Source organism: Folsomia candida, unplaced genomic scaffold, assembly GCF_002217175.1.
Source record: "Folsomia candida strain VU population unplaced genomic scaffold, ASM221717v1 Fcan01_Sc028, whole genome shotgun sequence".
In the NCBI taxonomy this organism is placed as follows: Eukaryota; Metazoa; Arthropoda; class Collembola; order Entomobryomorpha; family Isotomidae; genus Folsomia; species Folsomia candida.
The window spans coordinates 3,730-31,685 of record NW_019091220.1 but is presented as its reverse complement, the minus strand read 5'-3'; the positions used below and the strand labels follow the sequence as shown (position 1 = coordinate 31,685).

Genomic DNA, 27,956 nt, shown 5'->3' with positions numbered 1-27,956 from the left:
TCGTTTTTTCCTATTTTCCGGTTCTTTTTAAACGATTCGGGTCTTCTTTCTACAATGGAAAACAAATATTTTAGAAAACGATTAATTACGTACGATACATATTCTCAAGAAGCTTAATTAGTTAAACTGATGCTGGCAATAAAATAAACCAATTTTATAATATTATCTGCTCTGGAAATTTATTTTAAATAAAATTTGCCTCAAAGAGTTGATAATGGAATAGCTGTGAGCTTTTTAAGTCCAGTTTCGTTGTGAAACTCTGGAGTGTACATTAAAAAAATGAGCAACGACCTTTACCACAAATTTGTTAGGCGCAGAATTTTTAAAATAAATTCGAGAGAGGAGAAATAGATTAAAAATGTTCTATTATCTTCCTATAATCTTTACGCTTAAAAGCAGAATATGGTCAAAAATTAACTGCAACTCTTAAAAATGCGGATTTTGAAACCAACTTGCACTTCAAATTCGATACACTAAATCCAGGGTTCAGAATTCTATTACAATTCTTACCCGTTTATCAATACTACGTTATTCTGGATCTTTTTAAGTTTTCTCAGATAAAATTAAGAGTCGCATTTATTTTTCAAAAATTGGTGTCATTATTTGTAAGAGGGTTTCCCTGCACCTTGGTCTTGACCTTGCCCCTCGACTTATTATCCTTCTGTTCCGTGTCATTTCTCATCATCGTCGGTACTCGCTCAATTATTTTTCTGGCCTTCTTGCCTTCTTTTTAACTTTTCTTCTGTTAAATGATCTTTGGCGACGTTGTTCGTCGTTCCATATCCACTGTCGCTCGTCGCTGGTCTTAAGTTCACAAGGTCGCCGTACCGTCGAGCCTCGTCCTCTGTCGCTTACTGGCTTATTCTCCTCCATAATTTCTTCTTCCTCCCGGAGAGATTTTGCATTGGGGACCAAGCTTGCGACGACCCCTCCCGTGTGAATTAGATCTTCCGGAGACGTTGGAGGTTAGATGTGCAGCACTTTGGAGAGAGGGCCCTTTGGTTCCCGTTTCGCTTGCCTATCTTCAACGGTTTCCGGTACATTTGGCTTATCTTTCATGTTGGGCTCTGTAGTGCGTCCTGCTGCTTTAACGACTCTTATAGCGGCGGCTAATTCTTGGATCCGCTTCGTTTACTAAGCGTCCAAAGAATTGGTCTCCTCCATCGCGATGAAGCTGAAATGGTAGGAAATTGGTATTATATAATGAGTTTTGTGGTTAATTGATAGAAGAGGGTTGGAATAAAATACTAATTGAAAACACAAATTTCAAACACTAATGAATGAAAATGAAATTTCGCATTTTGCTTTGTATTTTTGTCGTTCATTCCGTTGAAAAATTATTAATCATGTTTCTGGAAAAATTTAGCTGGGTGAATTTTACAGATGTTTCGCCAAGATTTTCGAATTCCTTCCCAAAAAAGATTCGATTTCTTCTCCCGTCTTGATAAACTAATTGAATTATAGTTAACGATTGCGTATTAATAAATATTTACGTATTTTCTATCTATTTCATTACGGAGTTTTATTTGTACATAAATTTCCCACCATTTTAAGAAAAGCATATTGTCCCTGTTTTGTAATTAAATCTTGTATTGTTATTATCCCAGAGAAACCAATTATTTCTCCACGTGTTGACAATTAGCAGAATTCAAATTGAAGTTATGACAAAAAAAACATTCTAAAAAACAGTCAACTTACATTGCAGCACCTCGCTCCAACGCCAATTAAATCCTTATTAAAGTGTTTATACTTAAAACCAAGGATATTTACTCATTTTTAATTGACAATTTACAATTATCCGATTTCAAAATTAAGAAGTTAAATTTGCATACAAAAATATTTAAAAGACAGAAAAATCAACCTATCTTACACTACAACGCACTAGAAATAGTTTGCGCTTGCCAAAGTTGACTAACTATTTAGTAGAATACTTGTACAAAATTAATTTCCACGGGAACAATAGTAAATTTCTGGCGAGGCAAATAATGAGCACACATTTGCACGTCAGCTGCAGCCGAGGAAAAGTCGGGCATCGGTAGGTTCTGCTTCCTCCCCCGGTCTCAGCATTTCTCAAACGCCACCATGAACAAACGGCAGCTCGTCGTGGACTGTGCAGAAACATGTGCGATGAATTTTAGGAGGGTAAAGGCTATCCTATTCCCTACCATTGTGATACAATATGGGACGTATAGGTACACCGGGGGTAGGGTGGCAAAATTCTTCCAAGATCGAATCACATGCTCTATGTACGGCCCATTAATGCATTTGAAAATGCAGCAATTCGTCAACCTGTAACAAAAACCTGCCATGAAATATGCATTCTACCCAGTGGCGCAACTACCTTTCGGGGGCCCCTAGGCATGCGACAAAATTTAAACTTTATTAACAAATGTATATAGTAACTCGAAGTTCAATTTTTTAACTGGGATATTTCCATAAGCGTTTCACCCTTCTTATTCGCTTAAAAACTATGAATACCCGTTACAAATATATGTATATCAAATAATCATACAACTAAAAACGTTTATCTAAAGGCTGATTCCATTTGTAAGCAACACGTTTGATCGAGTCCCAGAAAATAGAGGTGCTAAACTCCGTTCAAGCTGTCTGAGGAGGGGAGCTTCCGAGGTTGATAATAACAGATCTTGATGCCCTTTGGATATGTAGTAGGGACCAATGAGTGTACTAAAACCCTGGGGAGGAATTCAATTGTACTTGCGCAAGCGTAAGCATAATTTGATTCAAAATCTAAGCTTAAGCATTGCGGCAAATTACAATTGAATTCTCCCCTGAAGTGGTTGACTCCATGGCCACATTTGCGCCCGCCACACCCACTCAAAAATGCCCAAAAAACGCTTTTACTCCAGTTTTCACTCACTCAAATCCACGCCAAAAATCCAATTTTACTCGGATTTTGAAATTTCTTTCACCATTATACTCCCAGATAGTTGCTTTCTTCAATCCAATATCAAACTCAATTTTATGATGATTATTTCGCAAAATAATTTGTTTGTTGATTACTACAACAATGCTATCAGAATTTTAAATTTTAAAAATACTCAAAATTTCGAAAAAATTGAGTTTGATATTGGATTGAAGAAAGCAACTATCTGGGAGTATAATGGTGAAAGAAATTTCAAAATCCGAGTAAAATTGGATTTTTGGCGTGGATTTGAGTGAGTGAAAACTGAGTAAAAGCGTTTTTTGGGCATTTTGAGTGGGTGTGGCGGCGCAAATGTGGCCATGGAGTCAACCACTCGGGAGAATTCAATTGTAATTTGCGCAATGCTTAAGCTTAGATTTTGAATCAAAATTTATGCTTACGCCTTGCGCAAGTACAATTGAATTCCTCCCCAGGGTTTAGTACATCATTGGTCCCTACTACATATCCAAGGGCATCAAGATCTGTTATTATCAACCTCGCAAGCTCCCCTCCTCAGACAGCTTGAACGGAGTTTTAGCACCTCTATTTTCTGGGACTCGATCAAACGTGTTGCTTACAAATGGAATCAGCCTTTAGATAAACGTTTTAGTTGTATGATTATTTGATATACATATATTTGTAACGGGTATTCATAGTTTTAAGCGAATAAGAAGGGTGAAACGCTTATGGAAATATCCCAGTTAAAAAATTGAACTTCGAGTTACTATATACTTTGTTAATAAAGTTTAAATTTTGTCGCATGCCTAGGGCCCCCGAAAGGTAGTTGCGCCACTGGGTAGAATGCATATTTCCATGCAGGTTTGTTTACACGGTTGACGATGCTGCATTTCATAATGCATTAAGGGCCGTACATAGAGCATGTGATCGATCTTTGGAGAATTTTGCCCTACCCCCGGTGTGACCTATACGTCCCATATTGTAATTCACATGGTAGGGATAGGATGCCTTTACCCTCCTCAAATTCATGACATGCTTTCTGCACAGTTCCCACGACGAGTTGCCCGTTTGTTCATGGTGGCGTTGAGAAATGTGAGACGCGGGAGGAAGCAGAACCTACCGAGCCGACTTTTTCCCTCGGCTGCAGCTGACGTGCAAATGTGTGCTCATTATTTGCTCCGCCAGAAATTTATAATTTGTTCCCGTGGAAATTAATTTTGTACAATATTCTACTAAATAGTTAGTCAACTTTGGCAAGCAAACTATTTCTAGTGCGTGTAGGTAAGTAGGTTGATTTTTCTGTCTTTTAAATATTTTTGTAGCAAATTTAACTTCTTAAATTTGAATCGGATAATTGTAAATTGTCAATTAAATGAGTAAAATCCTTGGTTTTAAGTATTAAACACTTTTAATAAGGTTTTAATTGCGTTGAGCGGGTGCTGCATGTAAGTTGACTGTTTTTAGAATGTTTTTTGTCATAACTTCAATTTGAATCGGCTAATTGTCAAACGTGGAGAAAATAATTGGTTCTTGGGATAAATAAAATACAAGATTTAATTACAAAACAGGGCACAAATATGCTTTTCTTAAATGGTGGGAAATTTATGTACAAAGTAAAACTCCGTAATTAAATAGATTAGAAAAATACGTAAATATTTATTAAACGCAATCGTTAACTATAAATTCAATTAGTTTATCAAGACGGGAGAAAGAAATCGAATCTTTTTGGGGAAGGAATTCGAAAACTTGGCGAAACATTGTAAAATTCACCCAGCTAAATTTTCCAGAAACATGACTTAATAATTTTTCAACGGAATGAAACGACAAAATACAAAGCAAAATGCGAATTTCATTTTCATTCATTTTGTTTGAAAATTTGTGTTTTCAATTAGTATTTTATCAACCTCTTCTAATCAATTAACCACAAAACTCATTATAATTACAATTTCCTACCATTTCAGCTTCATCGCGATGGAGGAGACCAATTCTTGGACCTTATAAACGAAGCGGATCAAGAATTAGCCGCCGCTATAGAAGCGTTAAAGCAGCAGGACGCACTACGAGACCAACATGAAGATAAGCCAAATGTACCGGAAAACGTTGAAGATAAGGCAAGCGAAATACGGGACCAAGGGCCCCCTCTTCTCCCCAAAGTGCTGCACATCTACCTCCAACGTCTCCCGGAAGATCTAATTCACACGGCGAGGGGTCGTCGCAAGCTGGTCCGCAATGCCAAAATCTCCTCCGGGGAGGAAGAAGAAATTATGGAGGAGAAGATAAGACCAGCTAAGCGACAGAGGACGGAGGCTCGACGGTACGGCGACCTTGTAGAACTTAAGACCAGCGAGAGCGACAGTGATATGGACGACGACAACGTCGCCAAGATCAATTTAAAGAGAAGAAAAGTTAAAAAGAAGGCAAGAAAGGCCAGAAAAATAATTGAGAGTGACGACGATGATGATGATGACAGCGACCAGAAGGATAAGAAGTCGAGGGGCAAGGTCAAGACCAAGGTGAGGGAAAACTCTTACAAATAATGACACCATTTTGAAAAATAAATGCACTCTTAATTTTATCTTCGAGAAAACTTAAAAAGATCCAGAATAACGTTAGTATTGATAACGGGTAAAATTGTATCTAGAATTCTGACCCTGGATTTAGTGTATCGAATTTTGAGTGCAAGTTGGTTTTCAAAACCGCATTTTTAAGAGTGCAGTTAAATTTGTAAATATTCTGCTTTTAGCGTAAAGATTATAGGAAAAATAGACACATTTTTAATCATTTCTCCTCTCTGCGAATTTATTTTAAAATTCTGCCCTACAAATTTGTGGTAAAGGTCGTTGTCAATTTTTTTTAATGTACACTCCAGATTTTCACACCGAAACTGACTTAAAAAGCTCACAGCTATTCCATTAATCAACTCTTTTGAGGCAAATTTATTTAAAATAAATTTCCAGAGCAGATAAATTATTAAAATTGTGTTTATTTTATTGACCAGTCATCCAGTTTAACTAATTAGCTTTCTTAGCAATATGTATGTACGTAATTAATCGTTTCTTTAAAATATTTGTTTCCATTGTAGAAAGAAGACGACGATACGTATGACGAGGACGAGTCGGCTTCCTCCAACTCTTCCAACTCCTCCCACTGGTCTGGCACAGGGTACAAAAGAAGAGGAAAGTCGACTTGCTTCCCTCCCCCCAACCTCGTCCCCCTCATCGTCCGACTTTGAGATGTCCAGTAAGGCCAAGGCCGCAAAAAAGTTGAAGAAATCCAAGAAGAAGAAACGATCTCAATTTTTAAATGATGGGGTGGGAATAGAATGAATTTATAGCAAGTATTAAATTATATATTGATGATTAATTAATTACTGATTTAGGACGACTTTGAGGACATTAAGGACGGATTCGTCTCCCGGGAACGAGAAAGGCCGAAAAGGAACAGGAAGTCGAAGAAAAAGAGAAATTTAGCTGAATCCGGATCAGATAATGTAGAGTATATTTTTAGTTAACATATAACTCGATGAATCATCGTCAAAATTAACACATTTTTAATTATTCATCTGCTCTGGGAACTTATTTTAAAATTCTGAATGACAAATTTCCCGTCAATTAGTTGATTAATGGAATGGCGTCGAGTTTTGTAAGCCAGTTTCGATGAGTTCCAATTTTTCTGAAGATTTCCTCTCCTTCAAAAAGTGTCAAATTCTTGAGTACATTTTCAAAAAATTGGGAACAATCTATTCTACGAATTTGTCGGGCAGAATTTTAAGGTAAATCTCCAGAGAAGAGAAATGATTAAAAATGTGCTGGTTTTGACGATGCGTCATCGAGTCCTACATTAATGATTTATTTGTTAATTACGTAAATCTTAAATTTCTGTAAAATTTAGTTTCTTTTAAAAATCTATTTCTTAAATTTCAGGAAAATGAAGAGGATTTCGAAGCCCCTTTCAAAAAGCAGGACGATGACGAAGATGACGGAAACTTGTCGGAATTGTCGCTGCCCGTATCGTCTGATGAGGAGGAAGAAGGGAAATTAGGCGACGAAGAATTCAAACGGGGATGGACTCCTTCTCCCTGGAGGAGGAAGCCGATACGACAAATTGTGATAAGGATAAGGCGGAAGGTGATGATAAGAAGGAGAAAGGAAACCTGAAAGATAAGGAGGAATTGCCGGAAGAGGAGGTAAATTAAATTAACTCAATTTATGTACAGGTGCAAAATTTCCTATTTTTTGCTAATTTAGGCTCGCAAACGCCGCCTAGAATATATTCTGAAACGTTCCGAATTCTACACGAAAAAACTGACTGCGGGCGGCATTGGGGGACTAACTTCGGGGGGAAGGCAGCCACAGCCAACTTAAATTCTACGGCAGGAAGGTAATTTGTTAGCTTAAAATGACTAATTAATTAATGTATGTAGGACTCGAAACTTGTGAGTGATAAGTTATTAGTAACATCGTTAAACCCACCACATTTTTAATCACTTGTCCGCTCTGGAAATACATTTTAAAATTCTGGACGACAAATTTGTAGTTTATTAATGAAATGGCGACGAGTTTTTGGAGATAGTTTCAATAAGTTCCAATTCTTCTGAAGGATTCCTAAACTTGGATCTTCTCTTTCAAAACGTGTCAAAAGTATATTTTTACAAAATTTGGCTGCGACAAATTTTTCGTCCAAAATTTATATAAATTCTGAGAGCAGAGAAATGATTAAAAATGTGCTAATTTTGACTTTAAAAACTCACCGTCATTCTATTAATAACTAACTGAGGTCAAATTTGTCTTGAAAAATTTAAAACAAACTCCCAAAGACTTCGGGAATTTGTTTTAAAATTTGGGTCTTAATTTTTCTGATTAGTTATCGAGTCTTGGGTTTCTTTAAACCATGTATTTTACTTTTTAGCCGGCGCCGAACCCGTGTGAAAAAGGACGACGCTGACCTCTACCTCATGGAATCCATTACCTCCTCCTCCCCAAAGGTCCCGTCATATTCGACTCCTCCCCCGGCTTCATCGCAGGCGGAGAATGCGCGACTACCAAGTCCGAGGACTAAATTGGCTCGTGAACCTGTACGAAAACGGTATTAATGGAATCCTCGCGGATGAGATGGGGTTGGGAAAAACGCTTCAAAGTATTTCCGTCCTGGTTATCTGAAGCATGTCAAGGGGCTTAAGTACCATGCGCTTATCATCGTCCCCAAAAGTACGCTGAGCAATTGGATGAACGAGTTCAAACGGTGGTGCCCCACGATAAGAGCGTTGGCCATGATTGGAGATAAGGTATCGAGGCAGAAACTGATTAAGGAGGGGTTAAAAAAGCTGCAAAATTGGGACGTGCTTGTAACAACGTATAAATGGTGCTGATGGAAAAGGCTGTGTTAAAAAAGGTAGGAAATTTTGGAAATTCTATTTTTGAAATTCTCATCAAATTTTTACAATTCGTAATAATAAATTCAAACTTTAACACTTTTTGTTAAGGTAGGACTCCGTGGCTCGTTACCAAAATCAGCACATTTCTATTCATTTCCCCGTTCTGGGAATTTACTTTAAAATTCAAATTTATTGGCAGGGAAGTGCCAATTTCTTTAAATATACACTTCAGATTTTGGTAGATTGTGAAGGAATAGATCTCAAGTTTATTCGATCCTGGCTTAAAAAAAATTCTTAACTCTTTAAAACTGTTACGAATTTTAAAATAAATTTCCAAAGCCGAGGAATGATTAAAAATTATGACGATTTTTGGTGACGAGTCAATAAGTCCTAGGTTAAACATGGTCTAAAATTGGTATTTAAAAATTTAACTGCATCATGATAACCTTATTTCGAATTTTGTTTAGATTCATTGGGGCTACCTCATAATCGACGAGGCCACCGGATCAGAACGAGCAGTCCCTGCTGGCCAAGGTCGTCGAACGCTGCGGTCCCGCCACCGCCTCCTCCTGACCGGAACTCCCCTGCAAAACAACCTCCACGAGCTGTGGGCCCTGCTCAACTTCCTGCTTCCGGAAGCCTTCTCTTCCGCAGAAGATTTTTCCTCGTGGTTCGCCGAGGACGAAATCGGCGCCGAGAGCGAGGGGCTCGTCAAGCGGCTGCATACCATCCTCCGCCCCTTCCTCTTAAGGAGACTAAAGTCCGAAGTGGAAAAAGGACTTCCGCCAAAGATCGAGAAGAAGGTGTATGTAGGCCTGTCCCAAATGCAGCATCAGTGTTACAGGGACATCCTCCTAAATCAGTTCAACGTGGTGAGTTAAGAGATAGTTTTATGTAAATCGCAATAGTTTGTTTGTCTGTCTGATGACAGAATATTTAAAGAATTTTTAGTGTGTCTACTCAGGTCAACGTTGTATGTATATCTGGGAAATTGGGGATAGCATTGCGAGAAAACTTGCGAGATTTCGCATTACTTTTGCTACAAAAGCATGTATTTTTTTCGCAAATTTACGATTTTATTCGCAAGATTAATTCCCAACCTCTTTTAATCGCTAGAAATTGTAAATAATTCATCGGAACCAATTTATTTGGCACAACTGGTTGTACAGATTTGCGAAATCATATTTTACGATTCCCCTCGCGACACTAATTTCGCAATTTTCTTAATTATGTAGTTGCAATGCAAAATATTTAACAAGTTGATGTGAGTACGCCCAGAGTTTAGTCACTTATATTAGAGAGCGAAATTAATTACCAAGCCTGTCTTGAATTAACGTGACGTATCATAAGTTTAGATGAATTATGCAAAAGTAAATTTCGATAATTTGAATAGATATCATGTCAAAATTAAATTCTTAAGTGGTACATTATCTTTAATTATCTAATTTTTCTTTTTTTTCTCCCCTAGTTAAATTCCGAGGGAAAAATGAGCCACCAAAGGCTCGCCAATATCGTCATACAACTCCGGAAATGCTGCAACCACCCGTACCTCTTCCGCGGTCAGGAGCCTGGTCCTCCCTACACGTGCGAACCCCACCTTTTCACGAACTGCGGAAAAATGCTGGTGATGGACAAACTCCTGGAGAAACTGAAGCAGGAGGGAAGCCGCGTCCTCCTCTTTTCATCGATGGCCCGCATGCTGGACATTTTGGAGGACTACTGCTTCCTCAAAAAAATTAAGTACCACCGACTCGATGGATCGACAGAGTTACCGAAAGACAGAGATGATTGATGAGTTTAACAGTCCAGGTGAAGAGAAGGAAATTCTTTCAATTATTTATGAACAGAGCACAGTGGTCTGGAATATTGAATTTCTTGTCCAAAGCCTATTCTCTCCGATTCGAAAACCAATTACCCTCTTCAGTACCTTTGACATAGATGTTCAATTGTGGAAAGTTTCATTGGAATTGGCCGAGCGGTTATGACGTGGCATATGCCTAAAGTTGGCTTATAACATTGGATTAAATGGGAAAAACTTCAAGTTGAAATCCTGTCTAGTCCTGTGCAATTTCGAGAAACCGTAAATACATTATTAATCCCCTATATCTCATCTACTAAAACTGCTGCAACCAGCTGCCACCATTACAAATAGGCAGAGAGATTTGAATGTATGTAATTGAAAATTGCCATACGCAAAATATCTGGAATGCTCCAATCATTGTCACGTATGAAATTTTCGAGTGTTCCAAATAACACAATCGCTCCAAAATATGTTGCCCATTCCTTGGGGAAGGAAATACGATAAAACACACCCCTCGAAAAAAATTATTACGAGCGGGGGAATTTTATGAATTGGTGACCCCCTGAGGAGGCGTAACTAAGTTTACAATTTTGGTCCTATTTTCTTTGTTAATGTCTTTAGAGGGCAAAAATATTTAATAAAACTATAGAATATTGTCATTTCATGAATATACATCCTCAAAATTATCGAAAAAAAACTTTCAAATTTGTATTTTGACCACACCCACTGGCTGTGGGTGTGCCGATATTGTCCCAATAATAGCCGGAGTTGTTTAGAGCTTGATTAGACCTTTCAAATGACCCCCACTTGATGGGGTAATGCGAGAAAATAAATATCGACCTGTTACCACACCCCCAAAGGGGTGTGGTTTCAATGAAAGTTGCATAACTTATATCCCTTGGAACTTCATATCTCGATTCCCGAAGACAGAAATCGAAGAAATTCAATTGTTCGAGAGTTATAGGTTTTGGCAAACAAATAAAGCAATCCAGACCAGTGTGCAGAGGGCGGATGTGGATTGATTCTCTAATTTTTAATTGGATGACGACCAACAGTAAAATTTTGTAGGTGTGTTCCCTAACTGGGACAGGTAGCCAAAATTTCAAAAAAATCGTATATTGTAAAATTTTGCTAGGTTTTCGCAAATCGTAACTATTATGCAAATACTTTACAAGGAAATTTTTACAACGTTACAGTCAATACAATTTTCGTAAATACATAGCCGCCCTCTGATTATCATCATAACCGTTCACATTCATTTATTCAGTAGAAAATGAATAAATTATTCAGTCATTATTATTCAGTAAATTTGTGAATAAGAAGTGAATGATTTTTTAACAATGAATACTAAGTAATTACTTGTTTTCAAATTTTGTAGTGAATTGATAATGAATAATTTTTTTAATTTTTATATTGAATGAATTTTAAATGAATAAATATTTTGTGAACAGGTATCGAAATCATGTGTAATTAATTCGGTTTGGTTTTTTATTTTAGGGAGCGAGACGTTCCTCTTCATGCTGACGACGAGGGCGGGCGGTCTCGGAATCAATTTGGCTTCGGCGGATTGTGTCGTAATCTACGATTCTGACTGGAATCCAATGGTGGACCTGCAGGCGATGGACAGAGCGCACAGGATCGGACAGACGAAGGAAGTCCGCGTTTTCCGACTGATAACGGAGGACTCCGTGGAAGAGCGGATCGTGCAAAGGGCCGCACTCAAGTTAAAGTTGGACAATGTAAGAAAATTATAAAATTTTGAAATTTAATTGATTTCGAGGTTTGACATTTACTAAGGGGTGAAACAAAGTGAAACCTCTTTATGGAAATGTACTCTCCGTCCGTCTGATTCTATCCACGATAAGTTTAAACAAATGCGAGACAACTTATCTCATTTGGTGCCACCTTATTTCGTTTGCTACAATTTAGTTAGGGATGCAAATGACAAAATTTAAAAAATCCAAATTTATTCATTGACATTAACGAAATTATTGAGTTTGACACTTGACAGTTTTCCAAAGAAATATTACGTCTTTAATTAAAAATCTACTTACTTATTTTTTCAGGTCGTCATCCAACAAGGCCGTATCGTCGACAAATCCCAAAACGTCCCTCCTCCGCCGATCTTTATCTTGGATCAGACACAGTGCTAAATCCATCTTATCGTCCGACGGAGTAGAAACCATTGCGGACGAGACGATCCAAGAGATCCTCTCAAAATCAGAAGCCAAGTCGGGCAAGGTGGACGAGGCCATCAACGCCCTGCCCGAAAGCAAGTTGGCCACCTTCACCATCGATTCGCAGGAAGAGGAAAAGGACTTTTTCGACTTTGGCGGCGAGAATTTCCGGCGGGTGAGGGAGGAACACAGGCGGAAACAGAGGGAAGCCAAAACAACTTCCGGGTATTTCGATGTAGACGAAAACGTCACCGGAAGTCAGCGGGCCAGCAAGAAGAAGGCGCTTAAAACGATTAAAGAAAAATCAAAGAGATAACAAAGGATCGTGATAAGAAGAGTCGCACAACTAAGGTATTTTATTTGGATGGAATCGCTAAAATTGGCATGTTTTTAAGAATTTCGTTCTGCTCTGGGAATTCATTCTAAAATTCTGAAACGAGGTTTCAGTTTTTCGGAGTTTCCAGTTTTTTTTTAAATATCGTACACTCCAGATTTTGACGTTTTTTGAAGGAGATCTCAAGTTTAGGAACCTTCAGAAAAAATTGAAACTCATCGAAACAGGCTGAAAAAACTCAGCACATTTTTCATCTATCATTTTTCATTGACTAACAATTTGTCGTCCAGAATTTTTAAAATAGTTCCAGAACAGAATGATTTAAATTGTGCAGATTTGTACATGCGGTAATCAATGAATTTAAGCAAGTTGCATTTCCCATTAAAACTATACAACTTAAAAAAAGCATAATTGTAAATTTTTATTTCTGAAATATTTTGTAAAATTTTATAATATTCTAATTTGATTTCATATCCAAAATTTAACTATTTTTGTTTTCATTTCCATTTTTCCAGGTGCCCAACGTGGACCCGGAGTCTTCTTCCTCATCTTCGGACGGGAATTACTCGGACAAGTACATGCGTGACAGCAACGACCTTGACGAAGACTGGACCCTAAACCGGACGAGGTCAAGCGGGTAGAATCCGAGGAGGAGTGGGACACGGGTGAAATGAACGACGGATTGTCGACCACCCCGTCACGGGGATGAGTCGTGGCTCCGAAAGTCAAATTTGCCCACGGATCCCGAAGAAATCGCGAAAATGATGGCGGCCTCGTTCAACAAAGCTCCCGTCCCGAAAACCATCGCGGTGAAAAATAACTTTCACTCCATGCCGGACTCCGCCTTCAAAAGTTTGTACACGGAGGTGGACCCCTCTTGAAAAGCATCATGTGCAAAATGTGTGGCCTCGTTATTCTCGGAACGGGCAATGTTGCAAGTATTAAGTTGTTCCGGGCGCATTTTAAGTAAGAATTTATGTACTTACAAGGGAACCTTTTTTCAAGCTACACCAGGATTTTCGAGCAATCTAGATAGTAAAAACGTCAAGCCAAAAATTTAAGATCGCGTGATACTTATTTTTGATTTTGTAGCGAGTTATGTTAAAAAGTCAGGTTAAAAAATTAGGACTCACGTGACACTTATCTTTCCGATGGATGACCCCTTTGTAGAACTATATTGACCGTAAAGTTCAATTTAAAGAAAACCAAGGCGGAGTGAGAGATTTGCTGCCCATATTTTTTTTTAATTGGTCATTTAACAGAAAGATAAATCCCACGTGACTCGTAATTTTAGGCTTATTAAAAATATGTAATTCGTTTGAAAATCTTGTTGTTTAGCTTGAAAAAAGGTTAAATTATTAGAATCTCCCAGCGTATGCTCTCCTTTTGAGCAAATTAGTGACAATCGACCATAAATTTAATTGATTTGAAATTGGAGAAAGGTTAGAAAGTGCAAAATTTGTGAATTTTAAAACTATTATTTTCCTCTCTGGATGCAACTATTATTTTCCTCTTTGGATCCAAATATCTTTCCCAAACGTGCCCATAGGGAGGTCTTGTCTATTTCAAATTTCAATAATTTCATACTAATTAAATTTATGATCGAGTGGCACTAATTTGCTCAAAATCCGAGAACAATTAAGTTTTCTTTCGCTATTTAATTAAATAGGTATTTTAATCATGGTTTTCTTTTTAAATGTAGAGCACTACACTTTCTGCAAATAGGGCCCAAACCCGTCGCAAAGCTGATAAAGCCCAAGCTACCGAGGCCAATTCTTCCTGCTTTGCCGTCAACTTCACGTCCTTTGAATCTTCTGATGAACAATGGCCACATGGAGAAAGCAGTTAGGATGATGTTAGAAAAGAAGGGTCAACAGCAAGGTCAAGGTCAACAACCACCTGCCCCTAATCCCACCACCAAGTATAACAATTCCGCAGCATTGGCACGAATGCCGATCGACTTTTTCAAGCAGTACTACACCCCGCTTGACGGCGACGCGAGAAACTACTCCTCCGTCGAGTGCAAATTGTGTAAAAAGGTTTTGAAAGCGAATAACGCCCACACGTACAGCAGCCATTTCCGGTGAGTGGGTGGATTGACACTGTTAAAAATGAATTGAATTTTGTATGAATTTGGTATGAGAGTTTGAATTTGATATTAAGTAATTAACCTATGTAAATCCACCGTAACGTTAGCTATCTGGACTCGATGGTAAAATCCTCAAATCAGCAAATTTTTAATTATTTCTCCCTCTGGAATTTATTTTTAAAATTCTGAACGACAATTTGTGGAGCTAATTTTTTTGGAAGTACGCCTTTCAGATTTCACAGGTTATGAAGAAGATCTCAAGTTAAAGAAATCTTCAAGAAATTTAAACTAGGTATATTAAAAGCTCGTCGCCATTCTAGTAATCAACTTTCTGAGAACAAATTTATTCAGAATTTTAAAATATGTTCTCAGAGCCAAAGAGATAGTATTAAAAATGTGAGGTTTTTGACGAGTAACCAAGATAAATAGTAAAATTTGCTCAAGATTTGGTGTAGTAAAGTTTTACTTAATATAGAAATCAGAGTAAATCTTCTAAAGGACCACATTATTTTTAAGAGTGTAAAATTTTTATTATTTTTTTAAAATTAGAATTATTTCTTAAACTAACTGTTTAATGTATTTTTATTTTAGGCGCAAACACAGCGACGTTGTCGTACCTGAATCATCCAACATATCGCAGATTGACGAGGACAACTTGGCAAACTTGTTGAATCTGGATGACCCGGATGATCCAGACCAAAGTCCGAAACCTCCTGCTCCTCGACAACCCCGAAAACAAAATCTCGTCCCAGAATCAAATCAATTCCCCCCTCAGAACAACCATCATGTTCGGTCCTTAGTCAAATAATAATGAGAATACTAGCGACATAGAAATTGTGGATGATGAAAAGGGAGAAAAAATCAAATCAGGATCATAAATGAAGCAAAATTGGAAAGATGGATGAAAGTGATGACAGTGAAGTGGAAATCTTGGGCGATGAAGATGAAGACGAATCAGAAAATACAGGAAAGTCGAAAAAATGGATGATAGTGATATCAGCGAAGTCGAGATATTGCCGGACGAGGAAGAATCTAGTGAAAAAATAGGACAGACTTTCATAAGTTATCATGAGAAGTAAGAGGATTTAAAGTATTTTGAAAATTTCCAAAATTAAATAAGTAATTTCCATTGGAAATTACTTGTGCAATTTTATGAGTGAGAAAATTAAGAATGGAGTCTCTGAATGCTCTCCAATTTTGAGCAAATTAGTGTCAATCGATCAGAAATTAGGATGAAATTTGTGGAAAATTCGATCTGCAAATGGGCACGTTTAGCCGAGATATTTGCCTCCAAAAAGGTTGACAAATTTTACCCTTTCCAAATTTCCTGTGCATTTTCTCCTCTTCGGATGCGAATATGTGGGAGGTCGTGGCTTTTGCAAATTTCATATTAATTAAGGTTGTACTCGATTGACACTAATTTACTTAAAAATCGGAGAGCATAGGCTTAGACATCTCCCTTGAAGTAACCATGTTTAATTTTATCCTTTACAGAAACCAGGTCCAGACTAAAACCACCACGAATAAGAATGAAATTCCTGGCCGACTTCGCGCCCGCGCTGACCCTGCCCAACCAGAAGTCCGGCGAAATTTCCCACTTCCTGCAAAGCCGTGAACCGACTTTCCAAAACGGATTTAAAGCAATACTACAATCTCACCGAGGAGAAAAAATTCCGCTGCACCATCTGCGACGTGGAGGAAGACAACATTACGAAATTCAGGTGGCACTTGATGTAAGTTTTAATTAATCAGTTAATAATTTGGGTCAACCTCGCAAACGTCGTAATTCGCAAGTTTGCCATGTTTGGGAAATCAGCCTTTATAATTAAAATAGATGCAATGAGGTAAAAGAAATTAACATTCTTGAAAGTTTTTGTTGAAAAAAAAGTTCACAACATAAACTATGCCCTGTTGCTGTGCATATTTTGCAAAAATACATTCACAAATGAAATTCCAACTCTGCAAATTTACGGAGATACTCCTTGCGAAGTAGGGGTTACTACGCTTACAAAGTGAATACCCCCAGTATTTCGAATTCTTAGTATTTGTATCATAAAGTAAGATGCGAAATTTTGTAAAAATTTTTCATTATTCCCTCACGTTACTAAGGTTGCGATTTTTGTTAAGCTTGATCCCTACTTTTTTTCTTGGTAATCTATTTTACAAAACGAAGGAATTAATGAAAATTAACTCAAGAATTATGTCAGTTACGCTAACTAAATAATTTATTTTATTTAATTGCAGGATCCACATTGAAAAGGTTGGCAGCAAAAGTAAAACCAAAAGTTCCTGCGAAAATCCTGCTTTATCTTTGCCGGAAGGGACGACACGCGCAGATGTGGATGTCATGGAGAGGGAGGAGCTTCTTCAATACGGCGACGTTCTCGAACCCAGTGGCGACTTCCGGTGCAACATCTGCTCCTCGTGTTCAAGTGTCGGAGAGAGAGTGCAAAATTTAAGAAACATTTGAAGTAAATAGAATTCTGAAATATTTAGATAAGTTAGATAAATTTGCACGGAGGTTTCGTAAAACTAATTACGACGGTTCATAAATACCTGTTCAAGTTCATTCATTTGATGACTTCTTATGATACTGAATGAAAATGAATTTCCTGCCATTTGAATCAAAACGAATGAAGGATTCCAAAGTTTTCGCTAATGTTTTTTCATATCGTAAAACTAAAGCTACGACGGTTCATTTCATATATACCTGTTCAGTTTCATTCATTTGACTTCTTACGATAAATACTGAATGAAAATGAATTTCCTGTGATTTGAATGCAAATGAGTAAAAGATTCCGTTCCGTCATTTCAGATGAATGAATGTGAATGAATGATTCACTCCTTTCATGTCTCACGCTATGCTTACGACATGGGCGAAGTGTATAAGAAATGAAGTCAAATGAAGTGTGAAATGAAATGAATTTGAACGAAAATATCTGAATATGAATGAAAATCTTTTCCCTCAGAACTCGGGATGACTGATTTTTGAAAACTAAATTTTTGAACTGGGATGAATTTATTGACATAATTCATTTTATTTATTGAAGGAGCCACGTTGGAGACCAAGCCGAAAGTTCGGACGACGAAGATCCTGGGGCGATAACACCCCTATTAACCTTACCGGAGGGGACGACACTCTCAGACGTGAATGCCATGGAGAGGGAGGATCTTCTTCAATATTGCGAATATCTCGAACCCCAGGGCGATTTCCGGTGCAAACTTTGCTCCGCGCGGTTAAAGGGTCGCAACAACATTTCAAAGTTTAGGATACATTTACGGTAAGCTGAATTGCTTATGTATGAAATGTGCAGAAATTCTGTCTGTCCATTAAATTTAGACCCTCTTTTTTCTTCTGCAGAATTGAGTTTGTATCTAATTATAAAATACACACCAGTACATTCTTTGCGAGATTATTCAATTAAAAGTCGTAGAGTTCCACTGGATTACATTAGCCGAATAATTACATTATTTTACACCACTTTATTTTTATTTCGGCGTACAACTTATATTCAACTTGGTGTCTATTTAGAAATTGAATGATTTTTAATTGCTAAATTATGTAATTATTTGGCTAATCATTAAGGGCAGGAACAGCGTAAATATGTAAATATGCAAAATGTGTACTGTGCAAATATTAATTATTGAAATGAAGTTTCACAATAGAGGACTTTTTTTTGCTATGGACCCCCTGAAACATTTGTATTTAAATTTTGATAAATGATAACACTAGCTAGTGAAGTACGTCCAAACAATGCAGAAAATGGGTGCTAAAAAAATCCACATGTCAAGGGTACCTCTGAGGGACCCATAATACCTTTTACACATATCCCTTCATTGTGGGCCAACCAGATGTCGTAAAAATACGGGGTTTGGATATTTTGTATCTACATGCGATTGTCTAAAACGAACTTCAATAAGGAGCCGCTACGTGACCTTTTTGACCTAAAGTTTGACCTTTTAAATTTACATGTATTGCATAAAATTGGCATGCTAATAAACTGTAAAACTTAATTTTTATAGAGGTCAAACTTTATTTCAAAAAGGTCACGTAGCGGCTCCTTACTGAAGTTCGTTTTAGACAATCGCATGTAGATAAAAAATATCCAAACCCCGTATTTTTACGACATCTGGTTGGCCCACAATGAAGGGATATGTGTAAAAGGTATTATGGTCCCTCAGAGGTACCCTTGACATGTGGATTTTTTAGCACCCATTTTCTGCATTGTTTGGACGTACTTCACTAGCTAGTGTTATCATTTATCAAAATTTAAATACAAATGTTTCAGGGGGTCCATTGCAAAAAAAAGTCCTCAATAGTTTTTATACTATTTAATTGCAGGAGCCACATTGCAAAGGTTTCTGCTGTGATAACGCCCGCTTCCTCCTTGCCGGAAGGGATCACCGTCGAAGACGTGGATGACATGGATAGGGAGGATCTTCTTCAATACGGAGATATTCTCGAACCCAGTGGCGACTTCCGGTGCCACCTTTGCACCCTCGTGTTAAAGTGTTGGGGAAACATTTCCAAATTTAGGCGACATTTGCGGTAGGTGGAATTTTGAAATACTTTTTTTAATGCTTTTCGATTATATGTATGAGCAGAGGGCGGATATGTAAAGGGTGTTAATAAAGTCCGATCCCATGCATTTTTTGGAGCGTGGTTGTTACAAATTCAGCTGGAACTTTTGAACCAGTGAAGTTATTTATTTCAAATTTTTACCATGGGAGGAACAACTAAACGTGTAAGTCATGAGCATCTTAGAGTTGAGATACAAACATTGCATCAGCAGGGGCTTAAACCTACAGAAATTGTGCAAAAATTGGGCTGCAGCCGCAGAACTGTTTGGAAATGGAAGAATAAAAATTTTGTCCACGACAAAAAGCGACCAGGGCGACCCAGAAAGGTGTCACCTACCACAAAAAGAATGATTAAAAACAGACTTTGCAAGAAAACCGGTAGTTCATTACGTAATTGAGCAAGGGAGTTAAATGACTCAAAACGCTATAAAGAGAAGAAGAAGCAAATTAACTGTGTGACCGTGCAAAAATTTGTGAAAACTACGAAGTGGGGTCACACAGCTTACAAACTAACCAAAAAAACCTCTCATGTCACAAAAATATATCGATGACCGTCTGAAATTTGAAGAACTCCTTCAGAAAAGTGCCCATTTGAGTGAAAAAAGACTTGGTGAAGAATTGCGCAGTCACATCCTTTGGACTGACGAATCTATTATTGAACTATATCCAAAATTGAACCAACAAAATGTTCGTTACAGGACAGAAAACAAATCGGATGTACCATCAAGAGCGATCCCAAAATTCGGGCTTAAAGTTATGGTAGCGGGTGGATTTTGTGCACGTTGCGTGACCCTCTACATATCATACCAAAAGGCCAATCAGTCAATGCAAAGCATTATATGGAAAAAATATTACCTATCTATTTCGATAGCATGGGGAACAAGGAAATATTTCCGAATGAAAGAAAAATAGTTTTCATGCAGGATGGTGCTATAGCCCATACAGCAAAAGCGAGTTTGAGTCTCATCAAGACGCAAGTTTCAACGGTCTGGAGCAAGGGGGTGTGGGCCGCTAACGGCCCAGATTTGAATCCCCTGAAGAACCAGTGGTCCATACTTAAGGAAAATGTATACAAAGAGCCACAACCCCGGACGAGGGAAGAGCTAGTAAAAAAAAGTTCAAGATGTATGGAATTCGATTTCCAGAGGCACATTGGAAAAATTAGCACAGAGCCTTAAACAAAGAGTTGAGGGCATGGTTAAAGTAAATGGTAACAAGACCAAATACTAAGGTAAATATGTCGAACATTTTTTGTAAGTATCACGGGTATTTTTTTTATACTAGCCTTCACTTTTTTACAGGAAAAATGGGATCGGACTTTATTAACACCTGTATTTATCTACTTTCAACTTTTCACTGACCGATGGTCAAATTTCGCATTTAGATTACAAAAATTTCTAAATATTTCAGAATTTTGTTAAATATTTGGAGGACATTTTTATTCTTACTTAAAAAATTTCTAAATCTGTTAGATATTTTTTCAAAAATGTGTAGATATATTTTTCGTAAATATTTCGATGATGACAAGATTTTTTGTTTTCTTTAAAGAAATTTGGTCACAAAAAATCCAGAGAATTCAATGTAAAAACAAATTTTGTGAAAATGATTATTTTTTTCGTACATATATATTTCGTAAATATTCTGGCGTTAAATCGTCAATTATTAAATCTTGACCTTATTTTAAATAATTCGGAATTGGTAATGAATAATCCACATTTTTAATCGTTAACCTAATATTTATCTTTGTAACTAATTTGTTTAAACGTTCCTTCTGATTTCCAGAGCACACGTTGTGAATGGTGACACGTCCCCCATCAGAGCTCTGAAAATGTCCACCCCAAAATTAAACCTAACTTTACCACCGTCCTCCACATTTTTGACAATGGGAAACGACGAACTCCGTGAATTCTGCACCTTCCTCCCCAACGGAAATATCAGCTGTAACATCTGCAAAATCAAATTACGGGCTCAATCAAACATCTCCAAGTTCAAGAGACACCTTTTGTAAGTAATTAATTATTACATTCTTTTTAAGTTTACACTCTTAAAAATAATGTCACCCATTTAGAAAAGGAAGGAAATGTACACTAAATTATGCATAAACTTTACTAAATCCAGAGTAAACTTTGCTCTTTTATCAAGTTAACGGTACTCTGGATTTAGTATAGTTTACTTAATATAAAATTCAGGGTACATTTACTTTACAAAAGGGGAACATCATTTTTAAGAGTGTAATCTATTATTGGGGAACGTTCATAAAATACGTGACGGAAAATTGTCGATTTTTTTAACGGATTACGCCCCCTTTTTGACACGTGGATCAAGTTTAAGTACATTAAATCGAACAGCTCGACCTCTTCTGCTACATCACGTCTTTTTTGAACGCACCCTTCATGGAAGAGATAAATAATTTATTGTAATTGTTGTTTTTACACAGTTCTACTCACAACACGAACACCGTGGAGGATTTAATCACGATTGGTGACGATGACGACGACGATGACGAGCAGGACGTAAAAATGGAAGAGGAGGATGTAAAAGAAGAAGATGATGATGAAGAAGCTGGGTTTTTTCTTGGCGAGGAAATAGTTCCGGACGCTTCTTCGGATAAAGATTGTATTATTTCCCCCATGGATGGAAGTGAGAGGGGCGAAGAAGATAAGGCAGAAGAATCTGAGGCTGACGAGGTGGAAATACTTCCTGACGGGGAGGAGTCAAATGAAGATTGTGGAAGTGATGAGGGGGAGGAAGAAGATAAAGCAGAATCGGAAGAGGAGGAGGACTGAATAGTCGTCAGATTTATAATGCAAAATTTTATACGGAAACTAAAATATTTATGAATTGCAAATAATAATCAATATTATGTATTGGCAAAAAAGTTGTATCTTCGTAATAAATATGTGACAAAGGGTATTTTTTAAGTTGTGTTTTTTTACAAGGGACAAATTAAGGACAAGTTGAACGGTCAAAGGTCACCACCGGTGCACCAAATGTCGTAAATATGCAATACGATACGCATAATTTGAAAACTCCAAATGCGTATTAAAATTTAAAATTATAATTTACATACCTATTTCAAATTGAATTATGTAAATTTGTTTTCAAGCTAGACAGACGTGACACCGTTATTTAAAAATTGCACACTTTACTCATGTAAATATTGGATTTTATTTAAAATTTTAAAAATCCAATAATTTTTAAAATATACACGTGTTTTGTTTTTGGAAATATGTAAATCATCTTCAAATTTTCACTTCCACAGTTCCACGTATAAACTTGATTCAATTATTCCATTTAAATTAACCAATTTTAGTCAAGGACAGGACCACGTTTTCTGGCCGGGCTGTCGTCATTGATGCGGGTATCCTCATTGGCACCAGGGTTTCCGGGGTGGCGGCAAGTTCAAAATTTTGAACGATGTGACACACCCCAATTTTACTTCTAACAGGGCAATCCGCATTCCTGTCAATTACATACATACATATTTAAATATTATCTTGCTAGTATTTAATGATTTGCTGGAATAACTGATACGAAATTTATTTTCATTAGGGGACATTCATAAATTATGTGTATGTAAAAATCGCGATTTTCTAGACCCCCTACCCGGTTTAATATGAGTCATATAGGTCGCATTGCATAATTTATGAACGACCCCTCACGACACTCCTTAAAAATATTTAATGTAAACCTTTCCATTCATGTTATACGAGACCGTATAACAAAATTCGATTTCTGCTGCTTTATTCCCGGAAAAGGGGGAAAGTAAATTCCGAAAACTTCACCCCCCCCCCCCCCAAAAAAAAATAGACCCTAAAAATGCTCGACAATACCCTAAAACTTTCAAAATTTCCTAAGAATATTAGATATTGCCGGAAACCTTTAAATACTTTCCTAAATAGGTAGAAATTATCGGGAAGCTATTTGTTAAAAATGACAGAAATTGTCCGGAAACTTTCAAAATTTTCTAAAAATGTTCGGAAACTTTCCCAGCATAAGTTTGCATCACAAATCCAACCCACTTACGAAACCATTGTGCCTCACCTATGCACATCCTGACCCCGTGGCCGAAGGGGAAATACGCAAATTCCGTGGTGCTCCGATTTTCCGTGGAAAATCGGTCCGGATCAAAAACGTCGGGATTCGGGTGATACTCTTCGTCCCGCTGAAACCCGTGGATCGAAAGGATCACGCTGTCTCCCGGCCGCAGGATGACTTTACTGTTCGGAACAGCGTATTCCTGGATACACACGCGCGGCACCATTCCCAAGGGAGGGTACATTCTCAACGTTTCTGAAAAATAAGTTTAGAATTAAGAATTTAAAACGTTTGCCGAATTAAAAAAAATTGTACACAGGGTTTCGATTGGTAAAAAAACATGGGAACAGAAACTTTTAGCAGTTTTTTCTATACCACCACCAGAACTACTGGTAAAATCGAAAATTTTATTTAGGGCGATTCGAACAAACACTTCAAAACTTTTAAAATTTCACTTCATATCCATTAAATTCTTAGAAAATAAGGTGAAAATATCAAAATTCCAATAATTTTCAAAATTAACAGGTTGAAAAGTACGTATGAAAAGAATCAAAACTGTTTCAATTTTTGGAGCAAATTGTTTCCCAATTTTTTAAAGAAATATATTCGTGGTATGTCAGGGGGCGTCCATAAATTACGTAACGTGAGAAAGGGGAGGGTGGTATCTAAGGCTCCAATGATACCGTGCCTACGTTGTAGAGGGGTCTGGAAAATCACGATTTTTGCGTTACGTAATTCATGGACGTCCCTTAACCACCATTGTTTCTGGGTACAAACTTGGCTTATTTATCTTAGATACTTACCATGGATAACCATGTCGAGATAGGTCATCCCACAAACCCCGTCATATGTGAATTCACCCCAGCACGTCCTTTATTTCGTCCCTCAATCTCCTCTGCACATTCGGATTCAGCGCCAATTCGTAGGCGCACATGGCCAAGACAACTTCCGTCGTTTCGTACCCAGTGAGCACCAAAGTGTACAAATTCGAGATTATAAAGTCCTTCTCATCCTCCTCCCGCCCATTCGCCCCCCGCCCAATCGCTTCCCGCCCAATCGCTCCCCGCCCATTCGCTCCCCGCCCAATCGCCTCCCGCCCGTACAACTCTTTATACGAGGAATGAATCAGATGGACAAAATCATTCAAATTTTTCTTTCCCGCCCCACCCTCACTTTGAATCTTGGCCTGGGCCACGTCCCCGTAAAAGGTGCCAATTTCTTTATCCATTATTGTAACCCGGAAATAGTTTGTTACCCGGGGTAACCACAGGATAAACATGGGTTTCACCCAGTCCGTAAATTTATCAAAGGAGGTATAAACCCTGTCAGAAATTTGTTCGAAACGTGACGGTTCCCGGGTTTTGAGGCAAACCGTGTCTAAATTCAGGGTAACGGAGGCCACCACGTCGAGCGAGTATTTATGGATGGGTAAATTCAAATCGCAAACCAAACTTCCCGCGGGGTCCATTTCGTGGTTGAAGTATTCTACTAGATTTCTGCCCACGTGGTTTATCTGGGCGAAATTGTGCTTGATTTTGCTCGGTGTGAAACCACGGTCAAATTTGGCGCGGGTTTTCTTCCAATGGTCGCCTTGCAGGTAGACGAGGGATTTTGAAATGATGTAATCCCCCGCGAAGGAGAGGGTGGATTCTGTCCGCTCAATTTGAGTAACGTCTTTGACCTTAGTTGTTCAAAAAATAATTCTTTATTGAAAATTAGACATTGGAAAAAATTATTCATTCATTATTCATTCTTTTATTAACTTAATCTTAAATTCCCCTTATTGCATGGATTTCTCAATGTGCCTCATGGATCAAGCATGCATTACAAAACATGAAAAATAAGAAATGAATAAAATTATTCATTCACTCTTCACCAAATTAAATGAGTAATTCAAAATTTTTATTACAAAATTTTGAAAAAATTATTCACTCATTCCTCACTCATTCAATGAATGAATAATTTATACATTCTTTTTCTTAGGTGAGGCTATGGTTACAGAAAAAAAACCTAAGTAAGCATTCCATGACAGTCTGAAAAGTGACCACAGGCCATTACTTTTTCATTTCTCAACCGATTTTGATCAAATAACCCAGAGTCATTTATGACGGTGCTTTATCATAATCGTTTTCTCTCGGTCCAGATTTCTGACCCCTTGTTTAGTTATTCAAGAAAAACCGTCACTAGGGTCACTTTCTGGTTTATTATAAAAATGTGGATGAGGTGATCATCGCCACTTGATTAAAATAATGTAACAAATTCATTTATCTTTCATCTAAAATTGGGATGAACAAAATCGGTTGAGAAATGAAAAAGTTTTCCTTTGACACAAAAGTCATGCTGCATATGGTGGGAAGTAGTAGCTTAAGGGGACTGGTCACATGGCAATACTCACTCAATAACACTTTGGATTAATTGAAAAAACAACATAAAATCACTATTATGGTTTTCCTCTTCGATAAGAGATCATTACTGGCCGGCGTATGTTTTTACATGTCTGTATGACTCTGCCGGCATGGTATTAATGAGCATTACATTTCTGGTAATGTAAATTTACCACACAGAAACAACTTTATACGAATCCGGTATTAGTATCAAATTTATACCAGTATGGAGTATGTATCTACTTATATATGCCTCTACCCGATTTTTTACAGTGTGGTTAATTCATTTCGTTAATAACTAATTATCGTAATATTTTCAATTAAAAGCTTAAAATAAACTAAACCTTAAAAAGGATAACTTAGGTGAGACTGGGGTACATATGCGATTAAAAGGATGAAATAATCACCTCACTCCTCCCACACTGAAGAGAAGGTGTTGGTAAAATGAGCATCACGCCTTAGGAATGATTTCTGAACTGTGTGCAAAATAATAATAAGACGGATGATGTATCAAAATTTTGCATAAGCACATCCTAAAATTTGAAGGCTGATTAGTTGATTTTGGAGTGTGTATTCAGGAATATGAAATAATCCCCACCCCCCACCTACACTTTGGAAAACCACCACCAAATATCCTCCTTATTTTTCTTACCGAATATAGTTCATACTTACGTGGTACAATAACGCTGATAACAAATTAATATCTATGAGTCAGGAACAAACAATAGATTTGGAGTATTCGAATTTAATTTAATTGTCACACTATGCACTTACATATATGTAAGTGCATACTATCTGCTTAAAATATCATTTGTCTGTCATTCCCAGGGCGGTGATGCTCATTTTACCAACACCTTCTCTTCAGTGTGGGAGGAGTGAGGTGATTATTTCATCCTTTTAATCGCATATGTACCCCAGTCTCACCTAAGTTATCCTTTTTAAGGTTTAGTTTTATAGAAATATGTAAATATGGACAGGAAGTTCCCTTACACAAATTTCCCGAATCAGGCCCGGATCCCGGGTAACGTAGTACGTCTTGTTGAACAGGGTAAACCCACCGAGATAACTTTTGTCCACTTTGAGGCGTTCGTACAAACCGGAAACGTACTGGGCTGGTCCGTTCCCCTTAAGAAATTCGGGCACAAAGGAACCCGGGACGTCGGAAAAGTAAAGGACGCCACAGGACGCCAAGTACTTTTCGACCGAGGGGTTTTTGAAAATCCAGGAGAGCAAGGTTATCAAGGGGAGGACGAGGTATAAGGCCAAAAATGTGTTTAACGCGCTGCGAGGAGGAGCGGGTTTGGACATTTTGAAAAATGAAATATTTTTCTGAAATATTTTTGAAATTTTTATTTATTTATCGACTTTACTACGTTGTTGCTCATTTTCTGAGCGTTATGGAGACCCCGAGGGTTTAACGTGATGTGAAATATTCCCGATTTAGGTAGGAAATTTCATCAGTATCGTATGTGATAAAAGTATGTACATAAATGGTACACTCTAAGAAATGCGGTGATAGATAGATTGATATTATTCTTGTCATCGTGGGTTGTTTGCTGTATTGGACGTGGTGTCCTTCTGGCATAGGTGTGCAGATTTGAAAAATCCGAAGCAGTTATATTTTTGGTCGGGCGCTGTAACTCGGCAACGCAAATTTTTGGTCGGAAGCGGAAGTACTGGAAATCGGAAGCGCATATTTCGGTCGGAAGCGGACACCTCAGGCGGAAGTTATAGTTCTGGAGTAGCATCGAGCTATGCAAATATGGTGGTTGATTATTTCCATGCGGTGACAAATCTGTAACCGAGCGGTGGCGTGTAATCAAATTGAGTCGCATGCAAATACCTCGTACATATTTATGTTGACACCGGTCGGTCATAATCCAGTGATAAATTTTCTTAGAGTGTTGATAGATAGATATACAAGTTATACAAATTCTGTTAAGATATATGTATGTACATAAAAGCCTGGGAATTTTGAGGCTGAGCTATGTATCTACGACATTTTCGAGTATCTCCAATGCCATCTCCAGTCTTACGTAATTGCGTAATTGAAAGTAAATACATATCGTTTCAAGACACGAACATGTACATATGTATGTATTTATTTTGTATCGGTTTGCATGCATGCAAAAAAGCATTTTAAAATGCATTTGCATTTTAAGCATGCTTAAAATCAATTCAAATTACTATGAATTTAAATGAAATGACAGGAATTATTTAATTATTGTGGGCTTAATTTAGCCCCTCTTCAGCTAAATCGTACCCTCTTTCCTTGACTTAATTAATACAGGATGAAA

At 37.6% G+C, this 27,956-nt stretch overlaps 5 protein-coding genes and 1 pseudogene across 5 annotated transcripts; 4 read left to right on the top strand and 2 right to left on the bottom strand.

Annotated features, from left to right (window-relative positions):
* The first annotated feature begins 4,875 nt into the window (after positions 1 to 4,875).
* LOC110859951 (nucleolar protein 58) lies at positions 4,876 to 6,113 on the top strand. The gene is made up of 2 exons (XM_035859877.1): positions 4,876 to 5,394; positions 5,964 to 6,113. Exons 1-2 carry the CDS (start codon positions 5,146 to 5,148, stop codon positions 6,111 to 6,113), a joined length of 399 nt encoding a protein of 132 aa, XP_035715770.1. The 5' UTR covers positions 4,876 to 5,145.
* Positions 6,114 to 7,911: 1,798 nt separating this feature from the next.
* On the top strand, positions 7,912 to 13,192 carry LOC110859950 (annotated as a pseudogene).
* Positions 13,193 to 13,291: 99 nt separating this feature from the next.
* Positions 13,292 to 15,464, top strand: LOC110859949. The gene is made up of 3 exons (XM_022108991.2): positions 13,292 to 13,533; positions 14,270 to 14,650; positions 15,248 to 15,464. Exons 1-3 carry the CDS (start codon positions 13,457 to 13,459, stop codon positions 15,462 to 15,464), a joined length of 675 nt encoding a protein of 224 aa, XP_021964683.1. The 5' UTR covers positions 13,292 to 13,456.
* An 87-nt stretch (positions 15,465 to 15,551) lies between these two features.
* Positions 15,552 to 22,150, top strand: LOC110859878. The gene is made up of 7 exons (XM_022108901.2): positions 15,552 to 15,731; positions 16,151 to 16,389; positions 16,901 to 17,127; positions 17,707 to 17,937; positions 18,999 to 19,205; positions 21,020 to 21,241; positions 21,675 to 22,150. The coding sequence occupies exons 4-7, from the start codon at positions 17,813 to 17,815 to the stop codon at positions 22,021 to 22,023; spliced, it is 903 nt and encodes a 300-aa protein (XP_021964593.1). The 5' UTR covers positions 15,552 to 15,731; positions 16,151 to 16,389; positions 16,901 to 17,127; positions 17,707 to 17,812; the 3' UTR covers positions 22,024 to 22,150.
* A 454-nt stretch (positions 22,151 to 22,604) lies between these two features.
* Positions 22,605 to 24,128, bottom strand: LOC110859948 (cytochrome P450 6l1). The gene is made up of 3 exons (XM_035859876.1): positions 24,079 to 24,128; positions 23,282 to 23,530; positions 22,605 to 22,699 (listed from the first exon to the last, which is right to left on the bottom strand). The coding sequence occupies exons 1-3, from the start codon at positions 24,104 to 24,106 to the stop codon at positions 22,605 to 22,607; spliced, it is 372 nt and encodes a 123-aa protein (XP_035715769.1). The 5' UTR covers positions 24,107 to 24,128.
* Positions 24,129 to 24,131: 3 nt separating this feature from the next.
* On the bottom strand, positions 24,132 to 27,497 carry LOC110859792 (cytochrome P450 6g1-like). Its single transcript, XM_022108783.2, has 2 exons — positions 26,650 to 27,497; positions 24,132 to 24,956 (listed from the first exon to the last, which is right to left on the bottom strand). The coding sequence occupies exons 1-2, from the start codon at positions 26,965 to 26,967 to the stop codon at positions 24,132 to 24,134; spliced, it is 1,143 nt and encodes a 380-aa protein (XP_021964475.1). The 5' UTR covers positions 26,968 to 27,497.
* Between the last annotated feature and the right edge of the window lie 459 nt (positions 27,498 to 27,956).